The following is a 27,607-nucleotide window of genomic DNA, read 5'->3' on the forward strand; positions in this document are numbered from 1 at the left end:
AGGAAATGCTTGCATTTGTGGCTTTAAGATGTGGCAGTGCCTGTTCTCATGGCTAAGACGCTTTTATAATGCTTGCTGCAAAGTAAGTTTAATTCAGCAAATATATCTGGCAATGAATAAAAGCCTACCCTGGCTTCCTGTTGTTTCCAGTTGAGGAATGAGTGATGAATAGCCTCTTAATTACCCCTTGAATATTTTCTCAGATTGCCCCAGTGTCAGTTTCTATTCCTGTTTTTGTTCCCCCACTTGACATGTTTAGAGCTTTATTGTAATATTTGCTAGAGAAAATTCTGTGAGATCACTTCCTTTGTCTGCCTTGGCAGGAAGCTGTAATACTACATACTTCCTTCCTGTCTAGGCAGCTCAGACACCATTTTTGAAACTTATATTTTTGTACTTTTGTAACTTAGTTAGTAGTTCTAAACCTGCCTTCATTTTGCTGCTGTAACTGCTGCTTCAAGACCTAGACTGTAAGTAAATACTACTTTTATTTCTTCACAAAACAATGTGTGTGTGATTGTTGTTTTTAAGAGGGAGAAATGGAGTAATACCAAGAAAAATCCAGTCTGCCTTAAAGCATCCTGGATTATTGTTTCTAGAAGGTTAAATCCACCTAGTCTTAGCATCCAAGCTGCAAAGGATGGTGCCCTGCTGATCTCACTAACGTGAGCAAGGAAGGATAATAACTAAACTATATATCCTCTCCTGGTGTCTAAATCCATTCCTACAAGAAGATAATGTAAGCCTTGGGTTGAAAACACCCTGAACAAAAGCAGGGATGTACCGGTACTTTGAGATGCTTCAGAGAATTGTATGTTAAAAGCCACTGCAGACAGTGAACTTGCAAAATTTTTACCACAAATCCAGTCTGAAAAACACAGGATAACATAGAAACACTGGCAATTTGACAGCAATATTTCTCTACACTGCATGGCAAGTGAGTGAAGAAAGGATGACAATTCCAGAGGTGAGAAAACATCTGTACATAAAAGGGGAACGGGGGTGGAAAGAAAGTGTAAACCAGGGGAAGTCTCCCCACCTCCTCCCCTGTACTTCTCTCACTTCTCAATGGTTAAGAAATAGACTATATATTTGTGAATAATTTACCAATAACTGCAAAGCTGTTTTCGGTTGGAAACTAGTGAAAATAATGTCTCCAGATACCTCTGGTAAGAAATACTATGGACATTGTAAGTCAATACATTATATTCATCTATATCTATGACAACAATCACCAAGAGGGCAATCAGTTTACTGGGTGTGGAAATTGTGTGTTGATTACAGATCGATATATGGAACTCCAAAGTACAGCAGCAGATATTACAAATGGAACAAGCCATATTTTACATGAACATGTATTTTCATTTTGACCCTGCCGGCTGTACAAAAGAAAGTCTATATGCAGTTGTCAACTGACATCATCTCAGGCATCTCGCTAATATCCTTAGTGACACAATCTGTCTCCTCCTTCCCCAACCTGGTATATAATGCATTGAGATACTATTACTTGGACTGCAGGTGTGGATGTGCACATCTGAGTCTTTCTTCCTTTGCAGCCACAGCTTGAATTCAAATTGCAACTGCAAAGGAAAAATCCAGAGTGTGTGACCCTGATTTGTCTTTTCTAGCTTCAATTTGGCACTTTTTAAATTTGGTACTCCTCTTTCTCAGCACTCAGGCAACAGAAAAATGTACCAAAATAAGCAATGGCTGGAAAGGAAGGATTGGGGGCATTTGTGGAGTGCACTGGAGTCTGGTGCTATGGCTTCACCACTCCAACACCTGCTATCATATGATGTCAGGTGATGCACAGGTAAGCGTCGTCCCCCCCAAAATCTACCTTACAGGCCAGATGGGGAGACCTTGGAGGCCTAATCAGGTGCACATGCTGTACGTTACCCACTGCTGACTTGAGTTGCATCAAAACATGGCAAAAAGTGGCTTAGGAAGGGATGCAGGTGACACACAAGCAGAAGGGAACAGGTTGAGGAAGGCTGGTTTAAGTGTCACATCCTATGGAGAATTAGGTATCAACATAAGAATGCCTAAGCCTAATTAATAGATCTCTCATAGGGTATAGAATTTCAAGGTAGTACAGTATTGTCCAGATTCAGCTTCACTTTATTTTCTACTATCAAACTATTACAAACTCCCATCCCAGCACCTGTTCAGAATGTCCACTGTTTCATCTGGAATAGAAAGGGCCCAGATAATCCCTTCCTTCCAAGAATTCCTGGAATTGGGCAGCTACCAGCTGCTTGAGCACTTGCCCAAGAAGCGGGGGGGGGGGGGGGGTAGGGTTTAACATAAACGTAGAAAAATCACCTAAGTCCAAGGAGGACTTTTTGAAGAGGGGTCCCACAGCTGCCACCTTCGAAGATGCTAGGATCATGCTTCTCTCAAGGCACCGTTATCAAGTATAATGAATTCCGCTAACCATTCCAAATCATGTAGATGTTATTAAACATAATGGGCAAAAATTGAATATATGGGGCCTGTGCCACACTTTCCGCAGCGTACTTTCATCTGCACTGCCCATAATGTTGTCATCCAAGTTAGTAGGGCTCTGAGTGGTATTATCTGTGAAATGTTTCCCAAATGAGTTACAGTAGGCCACCAATGGCTCTGGAAATCCATCTTGGGGATGCAAATGGAAAATGTCTCTAGTCACTGGACGACACTGCAGGGACACAATGATAGCAGATAAGTATTTTTTCTTCATTGCTATCACTGCCACAAAGAGGCCCCAATGCTCACCCTGAGCTTTTCTGCACCTTAGCTGTTGTCCCTCTTGTTCCATCACCTAAATTCGCCAATAAACAAGGGAGCCAATGGGCCAGTAGGCCAGGAGGGAACATGCCAACTGCCTATCTCTGTACACCAGAAACCAACCAGGGCTTTGCCATGTCAGATGAAACTCCCTGGGGGCTGCCAGGAAACACCAGAGGCCTTTTCACAAGTAAGTAATCTCTATAACATTTTGCTCTCCACTTTCACACTGAGTGTTCAGACCAGAAGCATTGCTGTTCTCCAATGTCAGAGCAGATTGCATGCTGCTTTTTCTGTGGGAACCAAGTTTCTTCCAGTCTTTTAATTGGACTCCATTATCCATGTCTTGGGGCATGGGCTCATGGTACAGAGTGATTTGGACAGTACGTAGTTTTGGACCATAATGTACAGTCACAATGATTATAATCGCCAAGAGGACAAATACAGCAACAATGATGGAGATCATGGTAAGGCCATCCCCTTTTCTTGTTACGACAGATCCCTGGGTGAAGTCAACAAAATCCTGGTCATCGCGTTGCCTCAGATGATTGTTTGCAACAGAAAAATTCATTGCTGAGCATTAGAAAGGAAGTGTATTCACCTGGGACAAAGAAAAACAGTCTTAAAACGCATTATAGCAGGTTGCTTCAGTTAACTGTATCTGACAGACGAGTTGCATGTTGTGCTGCTTTATTCCCTGTCATGTTTCGGTGAAACATCCAGCTGCTCATGCCTCAGCCTTTGTCAACCTGACACCCTCCAGATGTTCTGGACTGTAACTCCAGCCAGCCCAGCCGGTTGGTAAAGGCTGCATCAGAAAGAGTTAAATACATTTCAGGAGCAGATTGAGCTTCTTTCCTTTTTCAACTTTCTGTTATGATTGCCATAACTTGTTAAACTCTGCCTTAAATCAAAGTTTCGTAACTGATGGAAACAAGAGTTGTATGATTCAGGGGACACTGTGACTAACAGTATGTGAGCTTTTAAGTTACATTTGGGCTACAGACCCAAGAAAACCCTTAACCATGACTTCTTTACAAAAGGGGGTCAATTCTTGACAGCTGTATTCATCATACAGCAAACATCATCATCATCATAGCAGCAATAAGAAAGCCCAAGGCAATGAAGCAGTTTAATATACAAGCACCAAGGATGGGATGACAGTCCAGAGCAACAAAATCAAGCCCCCCAAATGACCACAAGCAAGTCCTCTTATCACAGGAACTATTCCCTTCACCCCTTTTTGTCTTGGCAAGTGGAGGTAGGGGGTGAATGTAGTCATCAAAGAGAGAGGTTTGGCCCCAAGACCTTCCACTGAAAACTTCTATAAAAGTAAGTGAGTCTCCCTTCTGTAAAATTTATCCATCCGTTCTGTAGTCTCGTTTATTTGATTTTTCAGTGTTTTAACATATTTATAGTAAAATGCTTACAAAATCCTCCCCATACAAAATTCTCCCTTGATCTCAGGTTCCAAATAACCAGCTCTGCCACTGACATACAACCCTTTCTTTTTCCATGCAAATCACTGAGACCTTGCAGAGCTCCCATTCATATGGATGGAATCTTCATTAAGTAACTAGCCCTTCATGAAATATAGCCACCAGTTTGACAAGGAAAATCAACAGAGACACTTCCAAAATTTGTCCCCTCCCTCATCTGTTTCCCTCCACCCCACAGAGTTTCCAGTTCTGAATAATCTGGTCATATTTCCAAAGTGGAACCAATACATTAGAAATCCTCCATTGTTCTGTTTCTTATTTCCAAATTTATACAAAGACACCACTTAATGCTGTTTGTTTCAGTATGAATTTCATATGTTCATCCATCCTGTTCATCTCCCATCCTGTTTCTTATGTGCACATCCACATTAATGTGCAAACAAACCACTTTGACATGTTTTTACTTATGATTGCATGAAGGCTCTTTGTCTTTTTTTGGTAGCATTTTATCTGTGCATGTATACATACTGATAAGCTATTGCAAGCAATATCCATATTGTGTATGTGCAGCAATATGCACCATTAAATCAAAACTGGTTTGTGCATCATTTTATCAGTGCTCATACAAACATTGGCAATACATAAAAAATGGACTGAAGGAGTGGAAAGCCATGGCAATCTATGAATAGTCTGATTCTGCAATCTAAGACATTCTCCTAGTTAATCTGGAATTCAGAAAGAGTGCAACTTGAGACAGACGAAATCCACGTTAAAGGAACAGACCCAGGAACGTCTGCTCATCCAAACATGCAAAAGAGACTGGCTCCGTCAGCAAGTGGGCAGGGCTGATTTCATTCAGCGAGTGAGAAAGGTTTTGTTAAACAAGGATATAACTGCAACTTCTGTTTGTGCTGCATGTTGTTAACAACAGCATAGGCTGATCTCTACATCATGGCCCATATGGGAGATCAACAGATATCCTTCTGTGTGATGGGAAGCGGCAGAGTGCCTGATGGACATCTGGTCCTCATTCACATCACAGCATGGTCTATCAAGCCCCATACTCACCGGCATTGAAAGGGGATGCCCTTTACCTGGAGTCCTGTAGAAGTGCCAACTCAGCCTGGCGCAACCGGCCCATCCCCAGCGCAGGTGTAAAGGTGACGGTCAGGACAAAGCCTTTTTGCCTCAACCCGCTCCTTCCTCTTAGCGGCAGAGATGGTAAGAGACTGATAGCTAGGCAGAGAGAGGAATAGGGGTCAATCGGAACCTGGGAGGTAGTTATTTCAATCCCCAGCAAGTCAGGAACGCTATCAGCAACAGATGAGAAAGAGAGTGTTGAGAGTTGAGCTGGACTGCAGTTAGCTAAGCTGGGATGTCGCTTTGAAGCTACCGTAGACGTTCCTCTCTCGGAATCTGACACACAGTGGTTATATTTGCTTAGAGGAGTGCCTGTTTGCTTCCAGTCATTCTGCTTACGTGTTTGCAAATGAAGCAAATAGTATAAAGTCTATATTGTAAATTCCCCCCGTTTACTAGACCATGCTCATGCCAATCAACCTTCTGTGGTTCCAGCTTTCCTGAAATATATAGGGAAGGTCTGACTGCCAGCAAATATGGCAATGGTATATTGCAACACAGAATTCTTCACTCTCTCCTGCTTTTAAAGGGGAACATACATGTAATTTTATGTATGTCTCAAATCATATTCCAATTACATATCTATACAGAAACTGTCAAGGTTGAATTCAGCTTTAATTTAAATCTAAAATAACCAGTTTTATTCTGGAATGTAAATATCCTAAGGAAGTAGCTTGTAAATGAACCTGGGGTAGCACAGTAGAGCATGAGCGTCTTAATTTCAGGGCTGGGAGTTTGAACCCCACATTGAGCAAAAGATTCCTGCTTTGCAGGGGGTTCGACTAGATGGTCCCTTCCAACCCTACAATTCTATGATTTTATGACTATCCAGCCATCCTTTTAGACCCCTTCCATGCTACACCCCTGCCTCATTCCTTACCTTCAGCTTGCCTTCCAAGGAGATTGGCAGTGATACTGAGGGTTGCTAAATATAATGAATATTTTTATACATATGAGAAAGCTGAAGCTGAAAGAATATCTGCTTCTTTTCGGCTAACGGGCTTAATGATGAAGAGATTTGGCTGCATTTGTGATTGGCGGTGACTGGGAATTTGTCCTTCAATCAGAGTAAAACCTTAATCCAGAAACCTAAAGATTAAGCTTCCATCTGTGAGTTTACCATCTGTAAACTCAATAATGTTCTACTGCTCCCCGGTCCTGTATTTGGACGCACCCAGGGGACAGGGCCGTGCGCGGGGTGCCCCACGGGAGCGACCCCTGCCCACTGGTGTCCTGGCGAGCCCCACACTGCTTTCGGGATTGGTGCTGGCAGCTGTTGCGTCCTTCTCCCGGTGCCCTCCAGGCAAGCGCCCTGCGCCCTGGCCCAGTGACTGCCAGCAGCCCCCGCCCCCCCCCCCCCGGTTTTGTGGATTTTGACCGCCTTGATATGGCCAATGCAATGCAGTGGGGCTGATACTAAACTCACACCACTGCCAAATTAGCTGGCAACAAGCACTTTGAACAGCAGCTGTTTTTCTGAAGATCAAGAAGCTAAAAATAATTCCTTCATGCAGTATTGCCCACTGGACTTGCATACCCTTCAACCCTTCTATTTTCTTTGATGAAAATAGGTACGTCCTATTCCATAATAACAATAATTTTACTATTTAAACCCCACCCATCTGACTGGGTTGCCCCAGCCACTCTGGGCGGCTTCCAACATATATAAAAACATTAAACATAAAAAGCTTCCCTGTACAGGGCTGCCTTCAGATGACTCAGGGGTCAGATAACTCCATATCCTCCAACATTTCTCTGATTAAAACAGGGACGTCCTGGGAGGAGCAGGACATTGCTGGATCAAATCAGAAACCAGTATGGCTTCTGTAAATTCCAGATTGTCCCTGGAAAATAGATTGCACATGTTGGACGGAGAAGGAAGCGTTTTGTTGTGTAGCCTGTTTCTGACTCATTGTGTCCGTGAAGTCTTCAGAAAGAGACAGAGAACTCCAATCCTGTGCCAAAGTTTTGCCTTTTTTTGCAGTGTTTTGTAGTGAAAAGCCTGCATTTTGCAGTGTCCCACAAACTTGGTAATTTATACATCAAACATGGGGTTCATACTAAGCATTTACTACAAAACCCAAAATTTGGAACCCCCTCCAAACTGATGTCAAACTTTTGCTGCTGTTTTGTAGCGTTTCGCAGTGAAAACCCCACATTTTGCAGCACTCCACAAACTGAGCAATTGCTACAAACCTGGTGTTATCCGATTCACTCCAAACTGGTGCCTGACTGAGATGCAGACTGGTGTACAAACACATTCTTGGTAAAAAAGAAAAACTCCATTTTTTATTGTATGATAAGTTTAAAGCACACATATGTTGAAGATGCCCCAAAGGGCTCTTCATGGGAAAGAGAACTTGCAAGTCACTACTTTCAAATATGTCTGGTACAGTGGTACCTCGCAAGACGAATGCCTCGCAAGACAAAAAACTCGCAAGACGAAAGGGTTTTTTGTTTTTTGAGCTGCTTCGCAAGACGATTTTCCCTATGGGCTTGCTTCGCAAGATGGAAATGTCTTGCAAGTTTGTTTCCTTTTCCTTAACACCGTTAATACAGTTGCGACTTGACTTCGAGGAGCAACTCATAGAACGCGGTGTGGTAGCCTTTTTTGAGGTTTTTAAAGACTTTGGTGATTTTTGAAGCTTTTCCAAAACTTTCCCGACACCATGCTTCGCAAGGCGGAAAAAATCGCAAGACGACAAAAATCGCGGAACGAATTAATTTCGTCTTGCGAGGCACCACTGTAAATCCGAATTCTTGGTAATGGCTCCCCTCTCCATTTAATTTTATAATTCAAATCCTACAGGTGACCTTTCATGAGCAGCTTTCTTGATTTCTGGTTCCACAGTCACAAAAAAATTTCCTGTAGGTATTCAGGAACTACACTGAATTCCTCTTTAGTGGGGTGGGAGAGCTGGGGGGGGGCCAGGAATCACAGATAGCACATGGGTAGACAAGTCTAAAAAGCGCATGACACAAATTTGCCCAGCCTTCTAGCGGTTATGGTGGCTCATTTACCAGAAGTAATGTATTTAACATTAATTCTGGAAGTGTACACTGGATTCTGACCAATTTTAGCCTCCTAAAGCAAAATATGCATCAGGATTACCCCCCCCCCCAAAAAAAAAACCCCCATAGAATCATAGAATTGAAGACTTGGAGGGGACCCCAAAGGTCATCTAGTGCCCCCCACTGCAAATATGGCCATAAAACCTTCATCCCCAGGCAGGTGTGGGGGACTCCCTGGTCCTGAATGGAATAACTGTGTGCCTGAAGGACCAGGTGCACAGCTTGGGAGACATTTTGGATTTACAGCTGTCCAAGGAAGCACAGGTTAATTCTGTGCCCAGGGCAGCCATCTACTAGCTCCATCTGGTACACCGCCTGAGATCCTCCCTGCCTGCGCTCTGTCTCACCAGAGTGGTACATGCCCTGGTTATCTCCTGCTTGGACTTTTGCAGTGCACTCTGTGTGAGGCTACCTTTGAAGGGGACACCGAAACTACAACTAAATCCAGAATGCGGCAGCTAGACTGGTGACTGAGAGCAGCCACCAGCACCACATAACACCTGTCCTAAAGGATCTACATTGGCTCACAGTATGTTTCTGAGACCAATTCAAAGTGTTGGTGCAGCCCTGGCCAGGAAGTTTTTGATGTTTGATGTTTTATTATGTTTTTATACTGTATGTGCTGGAAGCCGCCTAGAGTACAATTTTCCATGTATTGTTTACACAATACATTTGTTACTGTGGCTGATACTTCTTGCACATGATTATATATAACACTCAGACCCAAATGAGACAATTTATATATATTTTCTTGCGTGACAGTGTGAATCTTGAGACCTATATACAGTGCGAGGAGTGTTTCTCTGAAACATGAAGTACACTCTGAGCATTTTCTTTTCTTTCACGTTTGATGCTGTTAGATTGAAATTGGAGGATGAAGGTTTTATGGTCATATTTGCAGTGGGGTGGACTGGATGACCTTTGGGTATCCCTCCCAAGTCTTCAATTCTATGATTCTATGGGGGGGGTTGGGGGGGTTAATCCTGATGTATATTTTGCTTTAGGAGGCTTAGTTTGGCCAGAATACTAGTGAATGAGCCACCAAAGCTGCTAGGGCCGTGAAAATTTGTGTCCTGGGCTTCATAACCTTGTCTACCCACGTACTGAAACCAAAGTGGCACGTTGGTTGCCAGATGTGAAATATGTTGGCATTATTTTCAGCTCTCCCACCCTAATACTTACCTCTGTAAAGATTACAGATATTTCAGTATTGCAGCCTTTAAAATTTGAGTAACTCCTGAATGGATGCCATTAAGCTATTTATCTCTCAGACAATTTGACAAAGGATCACCAGCCTTAGCCATCATTCAGTAGGAGCATATTCTTACAACCCCAAATTTGTAATACGGGAGAGGGGAGAATTAGGGAAGGAACTCTGTTAATGAAAGCACAAAACTACTGCATTGCTATCTTCCCAAAGACTCAATTTTACAACACATTACAATTTATAAATTGTGTTTTAATCTTACAAGCCTTAAAAGATGAAATCTGTGCACATAAAGCTCACACATTCCCCAGACTGTTCTGTTTTCATTCACTCATCACACATTATGCTTCTGCCATTACTGAGGAATCAATCAATTTGTGGGGTGCTGCAAAATGAAGGGTTTTGCTGCAAAATTGTTGCCACACTTTGGCACTGCTTTAGAGTAAATCACACAATGTGGTTTTTTTTTTTTAAAAACAAGTTTTTATTAGTTTTTCAATATTCCCCCAATAATAGCCAAATTATAACACTATCAATTCATTCCCAATTAATACAATTATTCAAATACCAATCAACTTCCAATTAATACATTTTAATTAAAGTGGCTGCCCGATTGGATGCATTTCCGATCTTATATCACTGCATTCCATAATCTTATTAATTTCAGTTATAATAACAATCCCTTAATCAATGGCTGCATAATTAATGATTTCCATTCGTGTTGTTATATAAATTTATAAAACTTCAAGTGAGGAACTCAAACCACAGTGGAACCTCGGGTTGTGGATGTAATCCTTGATGGAGGCATGTCCGCAACCCGCAGCGTTCACATCCTGAAGTGGCGCGTCTGCGCAGGCGCGACTTGGGGCTTCTGTGTATGCACGAGCGGCGAAACCCGGAAGTAACCTGTTCCGGTACTTCCAGGTTTCCCGCAGTCCGCAAGCCGAAAACACATAAACTGAAGCGTCCGTAACATGTGGCATGACTGTACTATATTTGTTCTGTCCTGCGCATGAAAACTGTTATGCCCATGGAGATTCCTTCCGACCATAAATGGTGTTGTTTCTTTCACTTCCCAGCGGATGTCGTCTCCCACTGTGACTTGGGGCGGAAGTGAACCTTGAAGTTTCTCGAAGGTCCTCTCTCTCCATCCTGAATCACACAATGCTGGGTTCTAGAGTAATAGCAATGACCCCCAGTTTGAATATAGTAATTGCTCCACTGGTGGGGTGCTGCAAAATGCAGCGGTTTTGCTGCAAAAGAACTGCAAAAACTTTGGCACAGGTTTGGAGGAGATTCCAAATTACGGGGTTCATAGTTCATTTGCCTCAAATGGAGAGTTTTGAGGACTGGACAGGGAGAGGCAGCAAACACTTTGAACAGAATGATTATATTTCAAAAGCACCAGACTGCTAAACTCTGCACACAGGCCCATAGTCCTTTCAAAACAGAGACTAGCAGTAAGGTTAAATATTCCTGTCTACTTGTTTTCATTCATTTTCATTCCCCACAAATTTCTCGTAAGCGTAGAGACTCCTCACAACAACAATACTGAAATTTCTTTTGTGGCCGGTAAATTCTGTTTCATTTCCTTTGGAACCATAATGGGCAAGAGAAGTATTCCACAGCGTCAATCCCCTTGTGGACTCAGTCCGCTTCCTTCTATTCTTTAACAGGAAGCTCTTCGACAATCAGCACATGCAGACAAACTTCTCTCCTGCTTGTTTTTTGTTCTCCCAGGCGGCAGAATGGACAGAGCGGCAGGTTTCTGAGGAGTGGAAGACATAATGATAGCTTTACATTTCTTGATGTTTTTCTGGTTATCTGACTCTGTTCTTCTTCAAGGTAAGATACTTTATTGCCCAGTTCTATGCAAGTCTGAGGGGAAAGTCCCAATGGTGCTTACTCCCAAGTTGTTGTGTTTATGGTTCCCACCTTAATCCTGTTCAAATGGAGGGCAAGGGTGAGTTTGTGTTTTGAATGGATAAATTCCAGTCCTTGGCATCTACAGTTAAAATCTCAGGCTGCAGGGCTGCAACAGATTTCTCTCTGCCTGAAACTCTGGGGAGCTGCTTTCAGTCAGTGTACACAATGCTGAGTAAGATGAATCCATGTTCTAATTCAATATAACACAGATTTATCAATTCATCAGGGAGCAAAGTAAAGCAGTTCTCACTCAGTATTCATGCAACTCTAGTTCCTTTGGCTGAAAGAAGTGCAGATCTTTTAACAAATCTGGCTCTAAAAAACTGCATTCCTGTTGTGCAATACATATATTTCAGAGATTAAGGATTACAGATTGATTAGGACCTTTAATGCACAATTTCTGTAACAAAGGTGTGGCTGTTTCACCAAAAGGACAATGGTGCCTGCTTTGTTGAAGAAAAGCTGATGGAACTGCTAATTAAAACAAAAGCTGAATGAAAATATGATGTGGAAAACAACACAATTCTTCACCATTTTGGGGGGTTAAATTATACTGAGTGAACGCAGGATACATTGATGGATAAAGCGAGGATGTGCTGATGACTAAAATACAGAGGGAATTCCATGTCATTCTCTTCCAATTGTTCCAGCTATGCAAGGAGTGTGGTTTGCCAGATAGAAAGATCCCTGCTCTCCTGCCCACATGCGCTGTTCTGGGGGAGCCCCCAGAGCCAGTCTGAGCGCAGGGGCACAGAGAAGAGGAGGCAGGGAAAAGCCTCATTGCATAAGAAGAGTCCTTGTGGAGGGCCTACATTGTCAGAGAGCAGATGCAATGGGCAGGATTCAACAAATGAGACCCATTAGCAAAAGCCCTGCAGAAAGGCTTCCACTTGCGCAAGGCGGCTCCTGTGTGGGCCCCCCCCCCGCCCCTGTGGGTGCTGCAGGGACCAGAACCTAATCCCTAACCCTGGATTATTATTAACATGCTCTGATTAGTATGGAGGGAATTTTGAGGGCCTGTTTTGGCCATCTAATGTCAGTATGTAGACTTGAAGGAGATCAGTACATGTGAATTGAGATGCTGAGCTTTCTGTCTGCCTGACATAAGGATAGCGTTTACTGAACTGAATTCAGATATTTAACATATTTAGCTAACGTGGGGGGGGGGGGAATAGGCATTAGCAACAAATGGGTCACTTGGAGGTAAAATTGGCCATATAGCCTTTGTTTTGGATGTCAGATAATATAGCGAAACCAAAATGTCCCCACAGAAGATATATATCCTAACTGCTCTCCTATTTTCCGATTTGCCTGTAGAGTCTGTGCCCAAGAAAAATGGAAGCTTCATCCAGCCACCCTCAGCAGGTAGACACTCTACGATTACCCTGCTATTAAAAGGCTTTACCTTTTCAATGAGTTCCAGTAAAGCGATGAGGGAACCCTTTGTGTGATCCTGATGGAGGGCAAGGGCAAAATATCCGTGATGGCTCTTTATCCTCCCTTTCATCTCTAACACCCACTCAGGATTACTTACAGTGGGCAGATCCTTTGGCAGGAAAATGCCAGACCACCACTTCTCATTTCAACATGCTACTATTATGCATTATAAACAAGTAGCTCTCAGCATCTTGTGGTAATGAATGTTCTTATATTACAAAACTGATGGTTACTTGATTTAGGTGAGAAAGGGAATGTAAACCTATTTTTGCTAGGTCAGATGCAGTTCCATACAGCTAAATTCATAGTGGCCAAATTTTGGATGGTCAGTGGATTTTATGCCTCGTCTTGTTCTTGTTCTGCATCGCCATTTCCTTTCTCAGAGAAGAGAGCGGTATTTTCCTAACCCTGACTGGTTCTTGGATATTTTACTGTGAATATTTATGCAGAACACATGTAAGGGTACTGAGACAGGAAAGAAGTTGGCGTGAGCACACTGGCTGTGCCCTGAGTCTCCTTTGTCCTCCATATACTAGGGGCAGCCCTGCTTGTTTGGCAGCTGAGGCAAAGGATGCTGATGCTGGACAGCAAGGAAGCTGGGGAGGAGAAGCCATGCTGTGCTGAGGCAGTTGGGTCCTCCCTCTCCAGCCAGCCGCCTGCAGCACTCGAGTCCATTCATCCCATTTCATTGTTTATAGCCAATGACCATTACAGTATAAATCACAAAACGTGCTATCCAATCAAAAAGGCAGTTAATCTATAGTTTTTCAAGAAATCTATCATAGTCTAATCTTTTTTTAAAAAAAACAAACAAACAACCTTGGGAATGCAATGCTGTTTTGAGTCAGGAAAAAACCGTCAGTAACAAAGGTGGTAGTAGATGCAGGGTCTTACCCCAATCCATTGCCTCTTCATTTTAATCCGCCTCTCAATGTCTCTATACCTTCCTATTTCTTAGTTTCCACAGGTATATATAACGGGGCCACCTCTCCCACGAAAGGTCTCCTGTACGTATATACAGATTTTCTCACTATCCCTTCCCCTACAGAAGAAAAATCAGCAGCACTAACAGTGGCAGCAACTGGTGAGTAAAGACATTAAGATGAGGTGTCACAATTTTGGACAGAAAGTAATATGACAGATGTGTTTAAAGGGTGCCAGCATTAAATATTTTTCCAAGTATTTTAAAAATATTTATCTCTTACGGAAATCAGTATTCTGATTATACCTCCACACTCTTGCCCCCAAAGAACACCTTATCAGTAGTAGTTTGTAGAGCTTAGCAAAAAAGAAGTCAGGATTCACAAAGCGGCATTCAACTACAAAATTGCAGTAGCACAACAGGACATCCTTCTTGCCCCACACATGCCCTGCACTGTCCCAAAAATGTCTCCAGAGGCAGGGGTGTAGTGTGGGGAGGGCCGGGGGGGGGGGGGTCATAGCTCAGGGCACATGGTTTTCAGGGGGTGTGAGTCAGGGCCCCCCCACAGGGATTTCCGCCCTGCCTGCTGCCAGAGGTCTCTGGCTCCCAGAGCCCAGTCTTGCCACTGCACCCCCGGCCCCCTCACCAAGGGCTCCCCCGCACAGGTGGGCAAGCAGCGCAATGCGTCCCCGCACCTGCTTGGCGGTGGAGTGGCAGGTTTTGTTCACCCTCTGCACCTAGCCCCTGGTCCTGCCTGGTGCGCACACACACACCGGGTGCTAATAAAGGATGCAATGCTACTATCCAGAGGGATGGGGGAACACTGTTTTGCATAGAACCCATAGTATTTGTTAATTTTAATTTTGTCAGATTCATTCTCAAATGTACTTAGAGTGCCTGTATTGCCTAATTTAACTTCCTGCAAAGTGTCCCAAGAATGTATGAGCTCCTATGAACACTTACCTGGGAGTAAAGAACATAAGCATATCTAGAATAAAATTATAAATTATCTGGAGGAAGGACAGAACACAAATAGAGGAGTTGAGTACAAATGGTTGACTGCCACTTTTTTGTTCTACCCGTTCTGAAAGGACCTCAAAAGCAGTGTGGGTGAGGTGTGCTTGCATTGAAGTAATGGCCAGACTGAGATCTGCATAGCTGCAGACACCTTATACATTAGGTGCCCCACAAACTATTCTCTGGGTACACTGTCTCAAAGGTACATCAAGTCTTTTCAGTTATTCCATTCCACATATACACTTAAAACATGGAGAGAGCCTGATTTGCACGGTTTCAAGGGAGCCTGTTTGCACACAAATGTGCATATGCAGGCTGCCCACTCAGCTAGGAAAGTACTGGGTTTTCAGACTGCAGAGAGCATGTGTGAATAGGCTGTCCTTTATAAATGTCACATTGAATGCATGGAAATTGGTGGACAGGGCTGACAGAGCAATCACTAATGAACACACAAGGCCATCCAAATCTCTGCCACGTTACCACTTTGCACAATGCTGCTGTGCTGTCCAGTACCGATAGCTCTTCCTGAAAGAACACACACCAGCCTATTGCCACAATGCTGGCACTTGGCAGTAGTAAAGAATTTGTCACTGCAGTGCACTGGTACATTCCAGCTGTCACAGGGCTGCCAGTGAAATTTCTTCTGGGGCATTTGTTAATAGGCTTAAGAGAATTTCTGGTTATTCAATAACTCCATTTGATGTTCAGATACAGGAGATTAAAAAATATGCAGACTCTACATTTTTGAAACATTATGACTTGCTGCACTTGTCTCTGCTCCCACCTGGATTTACAGAAATTTATACCCTCCTAGACACTAGACAAGGGACGTGGGTGGCACTGTGGGTTAAACCACAGAGCCTAGGACTTGCCGATCAGAAGGTCGGTGGTTCGAATCCCCGCAATGGGGTGGGCTCCCATTGCTCGGTCCCTGCTCCTGCCAACCTAGAAGTTTGAAAGCACGTCAAAGTGCAAGTAGATAAATAGGTACCGCTCCGGCGGGAAGATAAACGGCGTTTCTGTGTGCTGCTCTGGTTTGCAGGTCATGTGGCTGGCCACATGACCCGGAAGCTGTACGCTGGCTCCCTCGGCCAATAAAGCGAGATAAACGCCGCAACCCCAGAGTTGGCCATGACTGGACCTAATGGTCGGGGGTCCCTTTACCTTTAGACACTAGACAATCACATCAATTGTTGTATTGGGATGCTCTTGTTGGCGGTCCTTGATTGTGCTCCTGCCCATTTTTAACTACTTTGGCAAGTTTGGGTTTTAAGTAGTGATTGGCAGCACCGTCAACCCTATTTGTTGTCACTGATTCTAACAGATGTTGAATGGAAAACTACCAATGGCTGCCATTATGGGTCTTGTTTTCCTCGTTATCCAGGTGTTATCAGCTTCATTGCCATTCTGGTGGTGATTGTAATTATCCTGGTCTGTGTGGTCAGCCTAAGATTCAGGTGTCATCACTGCAAAAATGTGGAAGGTATTAAACAGTGTGCGTCATTGTTTTAATAGCCCTGAAGTGGTTATATTGTATCTGAGTCCATTTTATCCACTTAATATCCTCCTTGCAATTGTCTGCCATGGACTTGGTTCACTATCCACATTTCTTGACTTTGACTCTCTGCTTAGCTCTTGTTCTGTGTTCTTTCTTGGGTGAAATGCTTCTTGTCCAACCCTTCTTCTTACAAACATTTTGCTCAAGATAATTCCATAATTCCCCACTTTCCGGTTTGCAGGCCGGTTGTAATCTATAGTCTCAAGCTTCCTGGGTTTTTCCCTTCCTTTCTTCACTTTTAACCTTATTCACTTCTCAGGTTCTTGATGATGCCACTTGAACACTCTTCTTTATTCACTGCCTTCACTCAATTTCCTTCAGCTTGTATACTTTATTTATGTCCCACCTTACTGCCAAGGAGCTCAAGATGACTTACATTGTGCCTCACAACAACCCTGTGAGGCAGGTTAGGCTGAGAGACTGTGACTAGCACAATGAGCTTCATGGCTGAATGGGGATTTGAACCCAGGTCTCCCAGGCCCTGGTCCAACACTCTAACAGCTACACTGCACTGGCTCTGCATCCATGTCGTGAAAAGCCAAGGTGTAAGCCTGCTCCACAGTTGATTCAAGTTCATGTTTGGTCCCACCTTATTATGTCCTCCCTCACTAAGCATATTTGTTTTTTAATGTGCTCTCTTTCCCATACCCCAAATGTGTGAACATTTCTCCTTGATTAAATTGTATTCTATCCACTTTCTTCTTACTCTTCTGACAGAACTTCTTCACATTTCTGATTTTAAACCCAGTTCTAATCACTTCTAATCTATATGCTCATCTTTCAGCTTGACCACCTACTTGTTTTACTGATATAATTCCTTCTCATCCGTTATTCCATGTGTCATATTTTAACTTACCCTTGTCCTCTGGAACTTTACAATTCCAGCTAGCACCAACAGGAGCAAATAGCAGCTTTGGAGGAGCAGTTTGCATCATGACTGCTGCAGGGGAGGAAAAGGTTAAACACTCCTCCTTTCCTGCCCGCTGTGATCCTTATCATGGATGCACACACCAGTGACTGCTATTTGCATTTTTTTAAACATGCACATTAATTGCAAAAATAAGCATGTTAATACATCTAGCTGGGTCCTCTGGACATTCTTTCTGCCTCTTCCAAGATATGCTTTTATTTTAATGATAAATGAGGAGTAAATTAAAGGCAGTATATTATTTGTAGACATCTTTTAGTGCGTATTATTAATGGATTTTTCTCTTTGTAGATAAACAGAAACCTCAACATCCGATTGTATCTTACAGGTAAAAAAATATGTTTAAGAGTTTTTCCTTCTTACTAGTTGCTGTCAAGCTGCAGCTAGTTTTGTTTTTCAGCTACTAACTTTCAGAGTGGCTGTGATCCTTGTTGATTAAATCAGGTTGGTCAGAACCTTTATGTGAGCTGTAATACAGTTTTGGGTTTTAATGCATGGAAAGGGACATGGTCAACAGTGGAACAGCTACAGCCAAAGTACTGCATGTCTGGGGCCCTGCTGTCCTGGAGGCTCTGGTTTCTGCTTAACCCTTAGGAATGTGTGGCTGCAGAGAGGGACGGCAAAGAATAACAATCAGAAACAATCCAAAACGCAGGAACAGTTCAGAGTGGCACAGCAAGAGTAAAGTTACACATCAGATTAAACAACCCTATCACCACACATTTACACAAGTGTCACTAAGTTCGATCAGACTGACTCTTTAGTGAAGGTATTTAGAACTGCAGCCTTATTATTTATGGAGTGGTTTTCAAAGCATAATCTCAGCATTAATTACAACACTGTCGTAAGGGTGTGCAGGTATCACTCCTATGCTACTAACTTTGATGTAACCCACAGCAGCTTGCCTAGGATGACCGTATGGAGGTTATGGCTGAGCCAAATGTTTAGGTACATTCATAGGATACGGAGGGATAAAGTGATCTGGTCTGGGGTGATGGCAACTAGTGTAGTTGCCCAGGGCAGCCACCAACATGGCAATGCTTCTCAAATAGTCACTATAATTTCATTTAGAGATGACTTTATAGTCATGTGCTTTGAAGACAGAGAAAATGATTGCTTCATTGATCCCTATTGCCCTCAGCTGTTGATTATTATGGCACTAAAGTAATGGAGCTATGTTTAATTATATGGTAGCACAGTTGTACCTCGGAAGTCGAACGCTTTGGCTCCCAAACGCCACAAACCCGGAAGTGAGTGTTCTGGCTTGCTAATGTTCTTTGGAAGCCGAACGTCCGACACAACTTCTGATTGGCTGCAGGAGCCGCACCTTGGTTTATGAACGTTTTGGAAGTCGAACAGACTTCCAAATGGATTCCATTCAACTTCTGAGGTACGACTATACTGTAAAATCACATTTCTTATTAATCAAGTGTGGGGATTGAGGAAGAAGGGACTTGTACAATCAAAGTTTGATGATCTACCTTCCTAGCAGCAGAGAAACATCACACACAGCAATGAGAGTCTGCCTGGCTGCTTGGTTAAGTAAAAGAGAGATGGCAAGAAATGATACTAACACCAATAAAAGCACATCCTGCATAAACATTACAAGATGTCCCACTACATTAAAACATTTCTAAATCCAAAGCAATAGATTTCAGATTTGGATGAAGCTTCTTAAGTTGAAACTCCATAAATGGACAGAAGGATTAAAGTCTTTACTGAGCAAAACATGCTGTGGCTTTTGTTCATAGCATTGGCAGAATGAAAGTAAAGAACAAGCTACATATCGGTGCTTCCTAATCCACTGAGATGTCTAGCTCTTCAGTGTTAGTCACCTGCAAGGAAAAACACATTTTCTCATGAGGTAGCCAGATAAAGTAACATTGGATGCATCCTCTATTTTTGGGCAGCTGCTCTGATGCTGAAGCTGCAGTTGGCAAGAAAAATGTCATGCTGGTCTCCATGAAAGACTTAAACATAAGCAACAGCCAAGGTAAGGTGTAAGGGTTGGGGAAACTCAAAGGTTTTCTATTTGATAAGCAAGTCTTAGTGGGAGTGACTAATTAGAACCCCACGATTTATAAAAGCAAAAAAGTATTGTAAGTGACTATTCCCCAGGGATAAGACACAATTATTTGCTGTGACTCTTAGATTATTTTGGGGGTTATACTTTATGATGATAACTGACTTAAAAGAATTATAGCAAGGCATTAGATTCCTATTAAACCTGTCCTAAGACTTCTGCGCATATGGCCACACAAGTGCGTGCCTTGAACCTTGTAGCTTATGTTTAATTGTAGCAAGCTATTTATCATTTGTATAGTACCTAGAATTTACTAAGCATTGTACACATTAAATGAAGACAAAACATGTACTGTATAGAGATTTACAATGTAAAAGACATGATGCAAAAGACTTAACTCCCTGTGAGTTCAGATTCAAGAAGACTATACATGGTCTTCTTGACCAAGACTATACATCACGGGTGTCAAACACAAGGCCCGCGGGCCAAATCCGGCCCGCCAGACCTCCTCATGTGGCCCGTGTAGCCGCCGCCGGCTGCCAGCCTTCACCTTTTATTCCCGCTTTTTTTTTTTTTTACACAATAAAGTTTACATGGTGCGGCTCCCTACTCGCCTCCCCCCGTCGCTCTTAAGGACGTGGCTGCTGCTTCAAATGTCCCCGCGTCCCTCAACTTGCGCCTTCGTCGTCGGGGGCCAAAGCGAGGCGGGCAGCTGGCTTCTCTCTCCCGCTCACTGCTCAAAAAGAGCAAGCGGAAGGTCAGGTCTCTCCGTGCCGCGGAGGGGGAGTCTTTCTCCTCGGAGAAACTTTTTTATTCCAGCCTTGGCTCTTCTCCGGGGATGCTGGATCCTCCCCGCCCGCCCCCAAACTCCCCTTTTCTTCCAATCCTCAGCCACCTTGGAATCCCTCTTGGTGGGAGAGAAGCGTTTTTGGTTTCTGCGGAAGGTTTCCCTTGCTGCCGCCACCAGCAGCAGCAGCAGCAGCAGCCCCGTCTGTCTGAAACGGCCGCTGTTTGGTTTAATAACACGATTTTGTTACGTCTGCTCAGCTCCGGCCAAGCGGCTCCTTCTCTGCGAGCGGATCCATGTGTGTCCACGTTACATGGGGCTTTCCCACGGCCGCGCTTCCCGTGTCTCCCCCTCCGCCCTCCACCGAGGCGCGTCCCCTTGCAACATCTGAAATTATTTTCTCAGAAACGCCAACTTTGGGGCTCTTCTTTTCTTCTCTCCCTCTCTGCCCCCCCCCCCCGCTGCTCTCACACTCTCCCCCCTTGCCGATCCCAGGATTTGATTAGATTTTCAATCACAACCCAGTGCGCAATCGGATTTCTGATTTCAGCCAGGAGCAAGCCAGCAAACCGGAGCACCCGCGTCTTCTCCTCACCAAACTCTCCGCGTTATTATATCCATTCGCCTTGCCTCCAACTCCTCTGCATTCCCCCCCCCCCCCGCCCCCAGAATTGCACATCAAATGCAAAGAGATGCTGATGGTGGCGGCGGAGGCGAGCTTGGTGGCGGGAGGAGGAGAAAGCAGGAAGAGAGAGAAAATAAAATTCCCACCAGATGTTAAGAATCCATCGTCATCATTTATTTATTTTTAAAGGAGCGGGTGGCTTCGAAAGCCCCTCTCTCCTCGCACGTCCTGCTATTGCTTCCCGATCCTTCCCAGCGTGCAAACTCGCCCTGCGGGAGGCGTCCTCTTCTCCTCCGGGCTGGATCTCACCAGCCCGGGGCTTCCCTTCCTCTTCATTTCGCCTCCCTCTCCATCTTTGCACAGCCAGCCTTTCCAGGACCGACGGTGCCGGTGATCAAGTTGTTCTTTGGAAATATGGGGTGGCTGGGGGGGGTGTGAGTGGAAGAGAGAGAGAGGCGCGCACACGCACTCCAAACACCCTTAAAATAAATGTAAAGTGGACCGTCCACATTATTACAAAAAAGTAATAATTGAATGCAGTGACAATAATTTATGATAATAAAGAGTGGACACATAGTCCTACAGATACAACCGGCCCTTTGAGGGTGACCAAACTGATGGTGCGGCCCCCGATGAATTTGAGTTTGACACCCCTGCTATACATGGACTATACATGATTCCCTTTTGATAATTGTCCCATACAGACAGCAGAAGGATTGTGCTTTAGATAAAGTTGTTTTTTGGGGGGAGAGAGGGGTAATTACTTTGTTTAAACACTGATCTAGGAACAGAACCCAAAGAGTAAGGTTTATTTTACATTCTGTACCTAGAGCTCGGAGGCCTTCTAATTTTGCCATGTTGGTTTTTCCAGGTGCTGCAAAATGTATTACACATGAAAATTGAAGAAACATTTTTAAAATGTGTAACTTTATTTTTAATCAATGTGGGGGAATGCTGTAAGGTATTTGTTTTTCTCTTTGGGATATAAACACATGAAGCCGCTTTGTAAATCAGACCAATGATTAATCTAACCCAATATTGTATACTCTTGACTTATGGTGACTCTCCAACGTATCTGATCCTTTAAATGCAAATACTGGATATTTTACCTGGAACTGTTGTCTCCTAAATGCAAAACATGCACTGTACTATTGAAGTCTGGTCCTTCCCAGCTGTGTTTTTCAACTGGCCAAGAAACCTCTATTTTTTCTTTGAAAAGTACTCATATTGATTGGGGGGGGGGGATAACCAGTCACTGTTGCCTTACTCTAAGTTCATTTCATTGTGGTCATTGTTAATTTGGCATATTTTAATTTCAATGGAGCACACAACATATATTTCTCAGGAGAAGGAAGGAGGGTGCAGACAGCCACATTTTAATGCACAAGCAGCTTCTCATTTGCTTACCTGGAAGCCTTCTCCTTGCATCCCCAGCTGCAGAAGTGAGCTTGAAGTTCCTGGCAGATGCTTGTGTTTGAAATCCTGGGCAGAGTATCTGAAAGGGGAATCTGAAAAGATAAACATCACCTATCTGCCCTTTATTATTTGTGTTTATCGTGGCTGTTGAGTTGCCTTTTTATGCAGAGGTCCCCATCATCAAAGTCCCCTCTTGAGTATTCTTGAATTGGTGGCGAAGTGATGTCTTAATGTCTGAGAGCAAAGTTCCCTGGCTAGGTTTTTTATACTCCTGGTCATGCATTTCTAACAGTTGCAAAGAATCCTGTCTTCAAATGCAGCTGGAGAAGGGTTTGGAGGGAGGGGATCTCCATTAACTTTCTTTCCAAAGGTAACATCACACCATAGTTGTGGGCAGGACCAACCCTCTGAGTGAGCATCGCATCCTGTCTAGCTTCCTTTCCTCCACTGTGCTAGAAGGCTTATATTAGATGTATAAATATATTGCTCCACCAGCAGAGTGCTGTGCTCAACCAGCACACAGAGATGTGACAACTACAGCAGGTATGAGATGGGTTCACACTGTTTCTAGGATTATAAATTAATTCAGGTATTATACCAATTACATTATTTGCTTCTGAATTGCTGTCTCTGTTGCAGTTGCAGTTCAACAACCTAATCATAACAGCTAACATTTGTCACAGCTGTTATTTGTTAGCGATTTTTGCACAATGTTTTCCCCAGGGTAGCTGTCCAAACACATAAAAACAAAAACTACATGAACCCTCCCTCATCTATAATATGCCAACTTCCCACCACCATCTACCACGGCAGCAATGAAACACAAAACAGAGCATGAGTCTTTTGTGATTACTAATGTATTCCATCTTTCAACAAGAAAGGCATGATCTTAATATTATTTAACAATATGTTAAAAAATCAGCCAATAGGCTTCAGCGTTAATACAGTTATACAGTTTTACTGATTTGATATGCAAGTACTCATTTGCTAAACTTCCTCTTGCAAGTATTTTTACACAAGCTGGCTACAAATTGGGAATCAAAACACAAATTGCTTAACTTGTACATTCTCAACAGTAGATTGTGAAAAACAAAAGTAAATGCTTGTCCCAAAAGAGGAATTTTCTCTATGACAATTTCTTTAAAGAAGTCTATAAGGAAAGAGCAAAACTAGTTGGATTCATTGCTCTGTTTAAAGGACAAGTCATAGCAAAATGGGAAAAGCCAAGGTATCTCCAGAAACTGGAAACATGCTGTTGTTCCAATTCCAGCAACTGCAGACTATAGTCAGATAAGTCTCATTCACAGACTTCAATCACAGAAACTAACATATGTAGTTAGAAAGCAGCAATTCTTCAGCCTTCTAGCATAACCAGGGGAAAGGCTAGATGACCAGTGAAGATCCACACAGCACTGCTAATGAAGGTATTTGTCTCAAGGCCACAGCAGTTCTCAGCACAGGGAGTACAGTTAGTAATTAGATCCCACAACATTCATATCCATGTTGTGTCCTTTAGTGGACAGCAAAGGTAGCTTTCTTCAAGCTAAAGTTGGACCAATTGATGGAAAGTCTTTGCCTTGTCTGTCTGGCAGAATCCAAGCAGAATCTGTAAAGAAAAATATGTGTAAAGGAAATCTAATACACACCAAGGAAGTATATATCATCATGTCTACATTACAATTTCCTTTGATAATTATTAGATTTCTAATTACTAGCTATATAAAATGCAACCTGTTAATACTTGAGTAGAGTTGCTTAAACTTCAGCTAAAAGAGAGTGCATTAACACCCACCCTAGGGTGGAAGAAGGCTGAATGATTTGACATGCTAACTAATGTTGTATTTTATATATATATAGTAAAGACTTCTTTTAAAGTCAAAATTGCTATTCACAGTGGGGTAAGATTTACAAATACCTTTGTCTGCATTTTGCAATGAGCCAATGTGGCAAGTCAGTAAGCAGAACCAATGCTTCTGGCCCCCTAACAGCTGCTATTAAAATGTGTTGCTGACTGAGACCTAGAGGCTATGAGCCAACGTTTAATCTCATTTGATTGTGCTAAAACAGGAATGGGGAACTTGTGGCCCTCCAGACGTTGCTGCACTTGCTCCGATCAGCCCCTGCTAGCAAAGCAAGTGGGAGTTGAACTCCAGCCACATGTGGAGAGCCACGGGTTTCCCAATGCCTGGGCTAAGAGGCCCCAAGGGTGGCACTAATGTGAAAATGATGACCCCCCCCCCATATTGGAATATGATCTCAGTTCTACTGCTGACTTCATTAACCCTGCTAACAGTGCCTGCTGCCCAGTGCTCATTTTAAAGTCTTTGGAACCTAAACATTGATGCAACTATGCATGCATTTTTATATATGGAGCAGAGTTCGATGCCTCAGTCCCAATAATTAAGCTTACAATGTTCTTTTAGATGCAGTACTATTTGGGTACAACTTCAAATCCCTACTCTGCTTTCTGCTTGGACAAAACATGCTTTCAGTATACCTACCTCATAAATGTGTTGTGAAAAAAACATATATCAAGAAGGTGCATGGTGTTACACATGTGGGATAAACATATTTGTATTTTTCGTTCAACCAGATTTAGTATTACAGAAATGGAAAGACTGAACAATACAGCAGTGGGCAGCCACCCTCTCATCTGCTGTAATATATAAAAGTAGTTACTAGGGTAGGTTTCTGCTTTGTGAGTTTTAGTTGGTCCATTCTCTGTTTCTGCAGAGGTGTTGTATAACAGTGCAGAGAACTGAAGTTATGGGCTACTTGTGAATAAAGTGTGCTTTGTAGTTAAAAAGCAAAGTATTCACATGTACTAAATGGAGCTGAACCCATAAGCCTTTCACAGAAAGTAAGAAGGGGAGCATTTTTATTTTATGAGTCCTTCTAAAGGTAAAGGTAAAGGTACCCCTGCCCGTACGGGCCAGTCTTGACAGACTCTAGGGTTGTGCGCCCATCTCACTCAAGAGGCCGGGGGCCAGCGCTGTCCGGAGACACTTCCGGGTCACGTGGCCAGCGTGACATCGCTGCTCTGGCAAGCCAGAGCTGCACACGGAAACGCCGTTTACCTTCCCGCTAGTAAGCGGTCCCTATTTATCTACTTGCACTTGGAGGTGCTTTCGAACTGCTAGGTTGGCAGGCGCTGGGACCGAGCAGCGGGAGCGCACCCCGCCGCGGGGATTCGAACCGCCGACCTTTCGATCGGCAAGCCCTAGGCGCTGAGGCTTTTACCCACAGCGCCACCCGCGTCCCTAATATGAGTCCTTCTAGCTGCTTAGAAAAGAAGGCTGCTACACTGGAAACTTGTGCAGAGTTTCATCAGTGGCAGCAAATCTGGGAAGATTCCTAAGAGATACTGACCCACTTTTTAAAATAAAAAAATGCTACTAAATGCTACTAACAAAATAACAGATGAAAATAAAAAGAAAGCACTCAGCAATGGTGGGTATGTATTATAATGAGAAGTCTTAATCTGTTGAAAGTCAGAAGGGAAAACTTTCAATATATTGAACAATATTTTTAGCCTAATTCTAAGTGAATTAGAATAATCTAAATTGAAATAAGGTCTGAGACGACTATAACAGCTTGTGGCATCTCAGATGTTAAAAAAGAGACACTGTGCTTTTTTTAAAAAAAAGTGGGGATTTTGATGTCAGTCTGTATCTATTTTGGCCTTCAACTTGATTTCTATATATGTTTTTATTGTTAAATCGATTGAGGATGTTTCATGGAAAGTGATTCATAAATAAAATAAAATAAATGAATAATAAAATTGACTTCAAACTCTTTACTGGTCAAGCATTTAATGTCTGTTTTTGTATGGGAAGCAAGTGTCTATTTATATATTAGAAGGGTGTGTTGCATGCATGTATTCATGTACCCATGTGTGGGTGGCTGAGAGGTGGTGGGGGCTGGACGGTGAAGAGATGGGCCTCATGGATGCATGAATAAGAGGAATGGCTACACTGATGGATGGAGTATGACATGGAATCATAGAACTGCAGAGTTGAAAGGCACCCAAGGGTCATCTAGTCCAGCCCCCTACAATGCAAGGATCCTGCCCCCTGCTGTCTCTGGGTGGGTATTACCAAAATGATGTTTTGTACACCACATTCACCCACTGACCTAGAACCTCTGAAAGGAGGAAGCTAGTGTTTCCCCTGTTACAAGAATATGAAATAGTCTTAGAGCATCTTGCCAGTTTGGGCAGAGAAAAACGTTGAGCCTTCCCAAGATTTATGATGAGAACGCCTCAGTTGAAACTGTAAGGCACAGATCTCAGGCTTGCAGGATCTACTGTGTTTTAAATACAGTAGTACCTTGGTTTTCGAACAGCTTAGTTCTGGAACAATTCAGAACCCAAATGCTGCAAACCCGGAAGTAGGTGTTCCGGTTTTCGAACTTTGCCCCGGAAGCCAAATGTGCTCCTGAGCTTCCATTTTTACTGTTGCACAGAAAATATCAGTCCCCTGCATAGTAATTAAGCCTTTTTTCTTCTCACGTCTGCCCTTGCGCCACTCATTTGGGTGTGTCCCCCATTGCAATTAAAGCCTTCATTTCTGATTGCAGTGTTCTGAGGTGATATTTGGTGCTTTTGTTTTTGCTATTTTTGGCGTTTTTGTGGCTTTTTCATTTTTGTGACTGTGGCTTGTTTTTCGTTTTATGATTAATTGATTGTGTAATTGCGGAAATGGATAAAAGCCCTCCATCCAAACAATGACTATCATGTGCAGGTAAGGAAAAGAATTTTAATATTTATCATCTACATCTGTCTTATTTATTTTATAGTATAGAACATCGATTACTGCTTTCATTTTATGGATCAATGGTCTTGTTAGATAGTAAAATTCATGTTAAATTTCTGTTTTAGGGGTTGTTTTTAAAAGTCTAGAACGGATCAATCTGTTTTGCATTACTTTCTATGGGAAAGTGTGCCTTGGTTTTGGAACGCTTTGGTTTTAGAATAGACTTCCAGAATGGATTAAGTTTGAGAACCAAGGTACCACTGTACTACAACCCCAAGAGTCACCAACTGGTACAAAACAGTATGTGTTCACTTGCCTAAGCTGCTAAGAATCAACATGGAGACTTCAGCCTGCAAGTTCTGCCCAGAAATTTGTTATCAGTGCCACAATAAAGGCCACAAGTTATTTTATGGAAAAAAATCCACTCCTGTTCCCACCCACCAAGGCATTATTTCCCAGCAAACCTCTTTTTTTTTCTTTTGCAAGGTGAAGGGAGCTTCTTAGTTGCTGCTATTTTAGACATTTGAGAATCACAAAGCTTAGCTGATCTACTTCAAACGGCCCAGAGATCTAGCTGAAGTTCTTAA

The 27,607-nt window shown here is 43.0% G+C and overlaps 2 protein-coding genes and 1 long non-coding RNA gene across 14 annotated transcripts in view; 1 reads left to right on the forward strand and 2 right to left on the reverse strand.

The window, feature by feature from the left end:
• Positions 1–1,231: 1,231 nt before the first annotated feature.
• LOC144328763 (uncharacterized) lies at positions 1,232–5,412 on the reverse strand. The gene is made up of 2 exons (XR_013394072.1): positions 5,277–5,412; positions 1,232–3,370 (listed from the first exon to the last, which is right to left on the reverse strand). It is a non-coding gene; the product is annotated as an uncharacterized LOC144328763 (long non-coding RNA).
• Positions 5,297–26,063, forward strand: ECSCR (endothelial cell surface expressed chemotaxis and apoptosis regulator). Its single transcript, XM_028738298.2, has 8 exons — positions 5,297–5,429; positions 11,304–11,472; positions 12,871–12,918; positions 13,949–14,074; positions 16,314–16,412; positions 17,707–17,743; positions 19,326–19,408; positions 21,722–26,063. The coding sequence occupies exons 2-8, from the start codon at positions 11,415–11,417 to the stop codon at positions 21,751–21,753; spliced, it is 483 nt and encodes a 160-aa protein (XP_028594131.2). The 5' UTR covers positions 5,297–5,429; positions 11,304–11,414; the 3' UTR covers positions 21,754–26,063.
• FAM193A (family with sequence similarity 193 member A) overlaps positions 23,106–27,607 on the reverse strand; it is a 50,584-nt gene continuing 46,082 nt past the window's right edge. For all 12 annotated transcript variants that reach the window (XM_028738280.2, XM_028738279.2, XM_028738277.2 and 9 more), the window contains one exon: positions 23,106–23,872. In XM_028738280.2, the coding sequence (XP_028594113.2) occupies positions 23,779–23,872 (94 nt within the window). In that variant the 3' untranslated portion in view covers positions 23,106–23,778. The remainder of the gene's footprint in view (positions 23,873–27,607) is intronic.

The sequence above is a fragment of the Podarcis muralis genome, chromosome 8 (assembly GCF_964188315.1).
Source record: "Podarcis muralis chromosome 8, rPodMur119.hap1.1, whole genome shotgun sequence".
Taxonomy (NCBI): Eukaryota; Metazoa; Chordata; class Lepidosauria; order Squamata; family Lacertidae; genus Podarcis; species Podarcis muralis.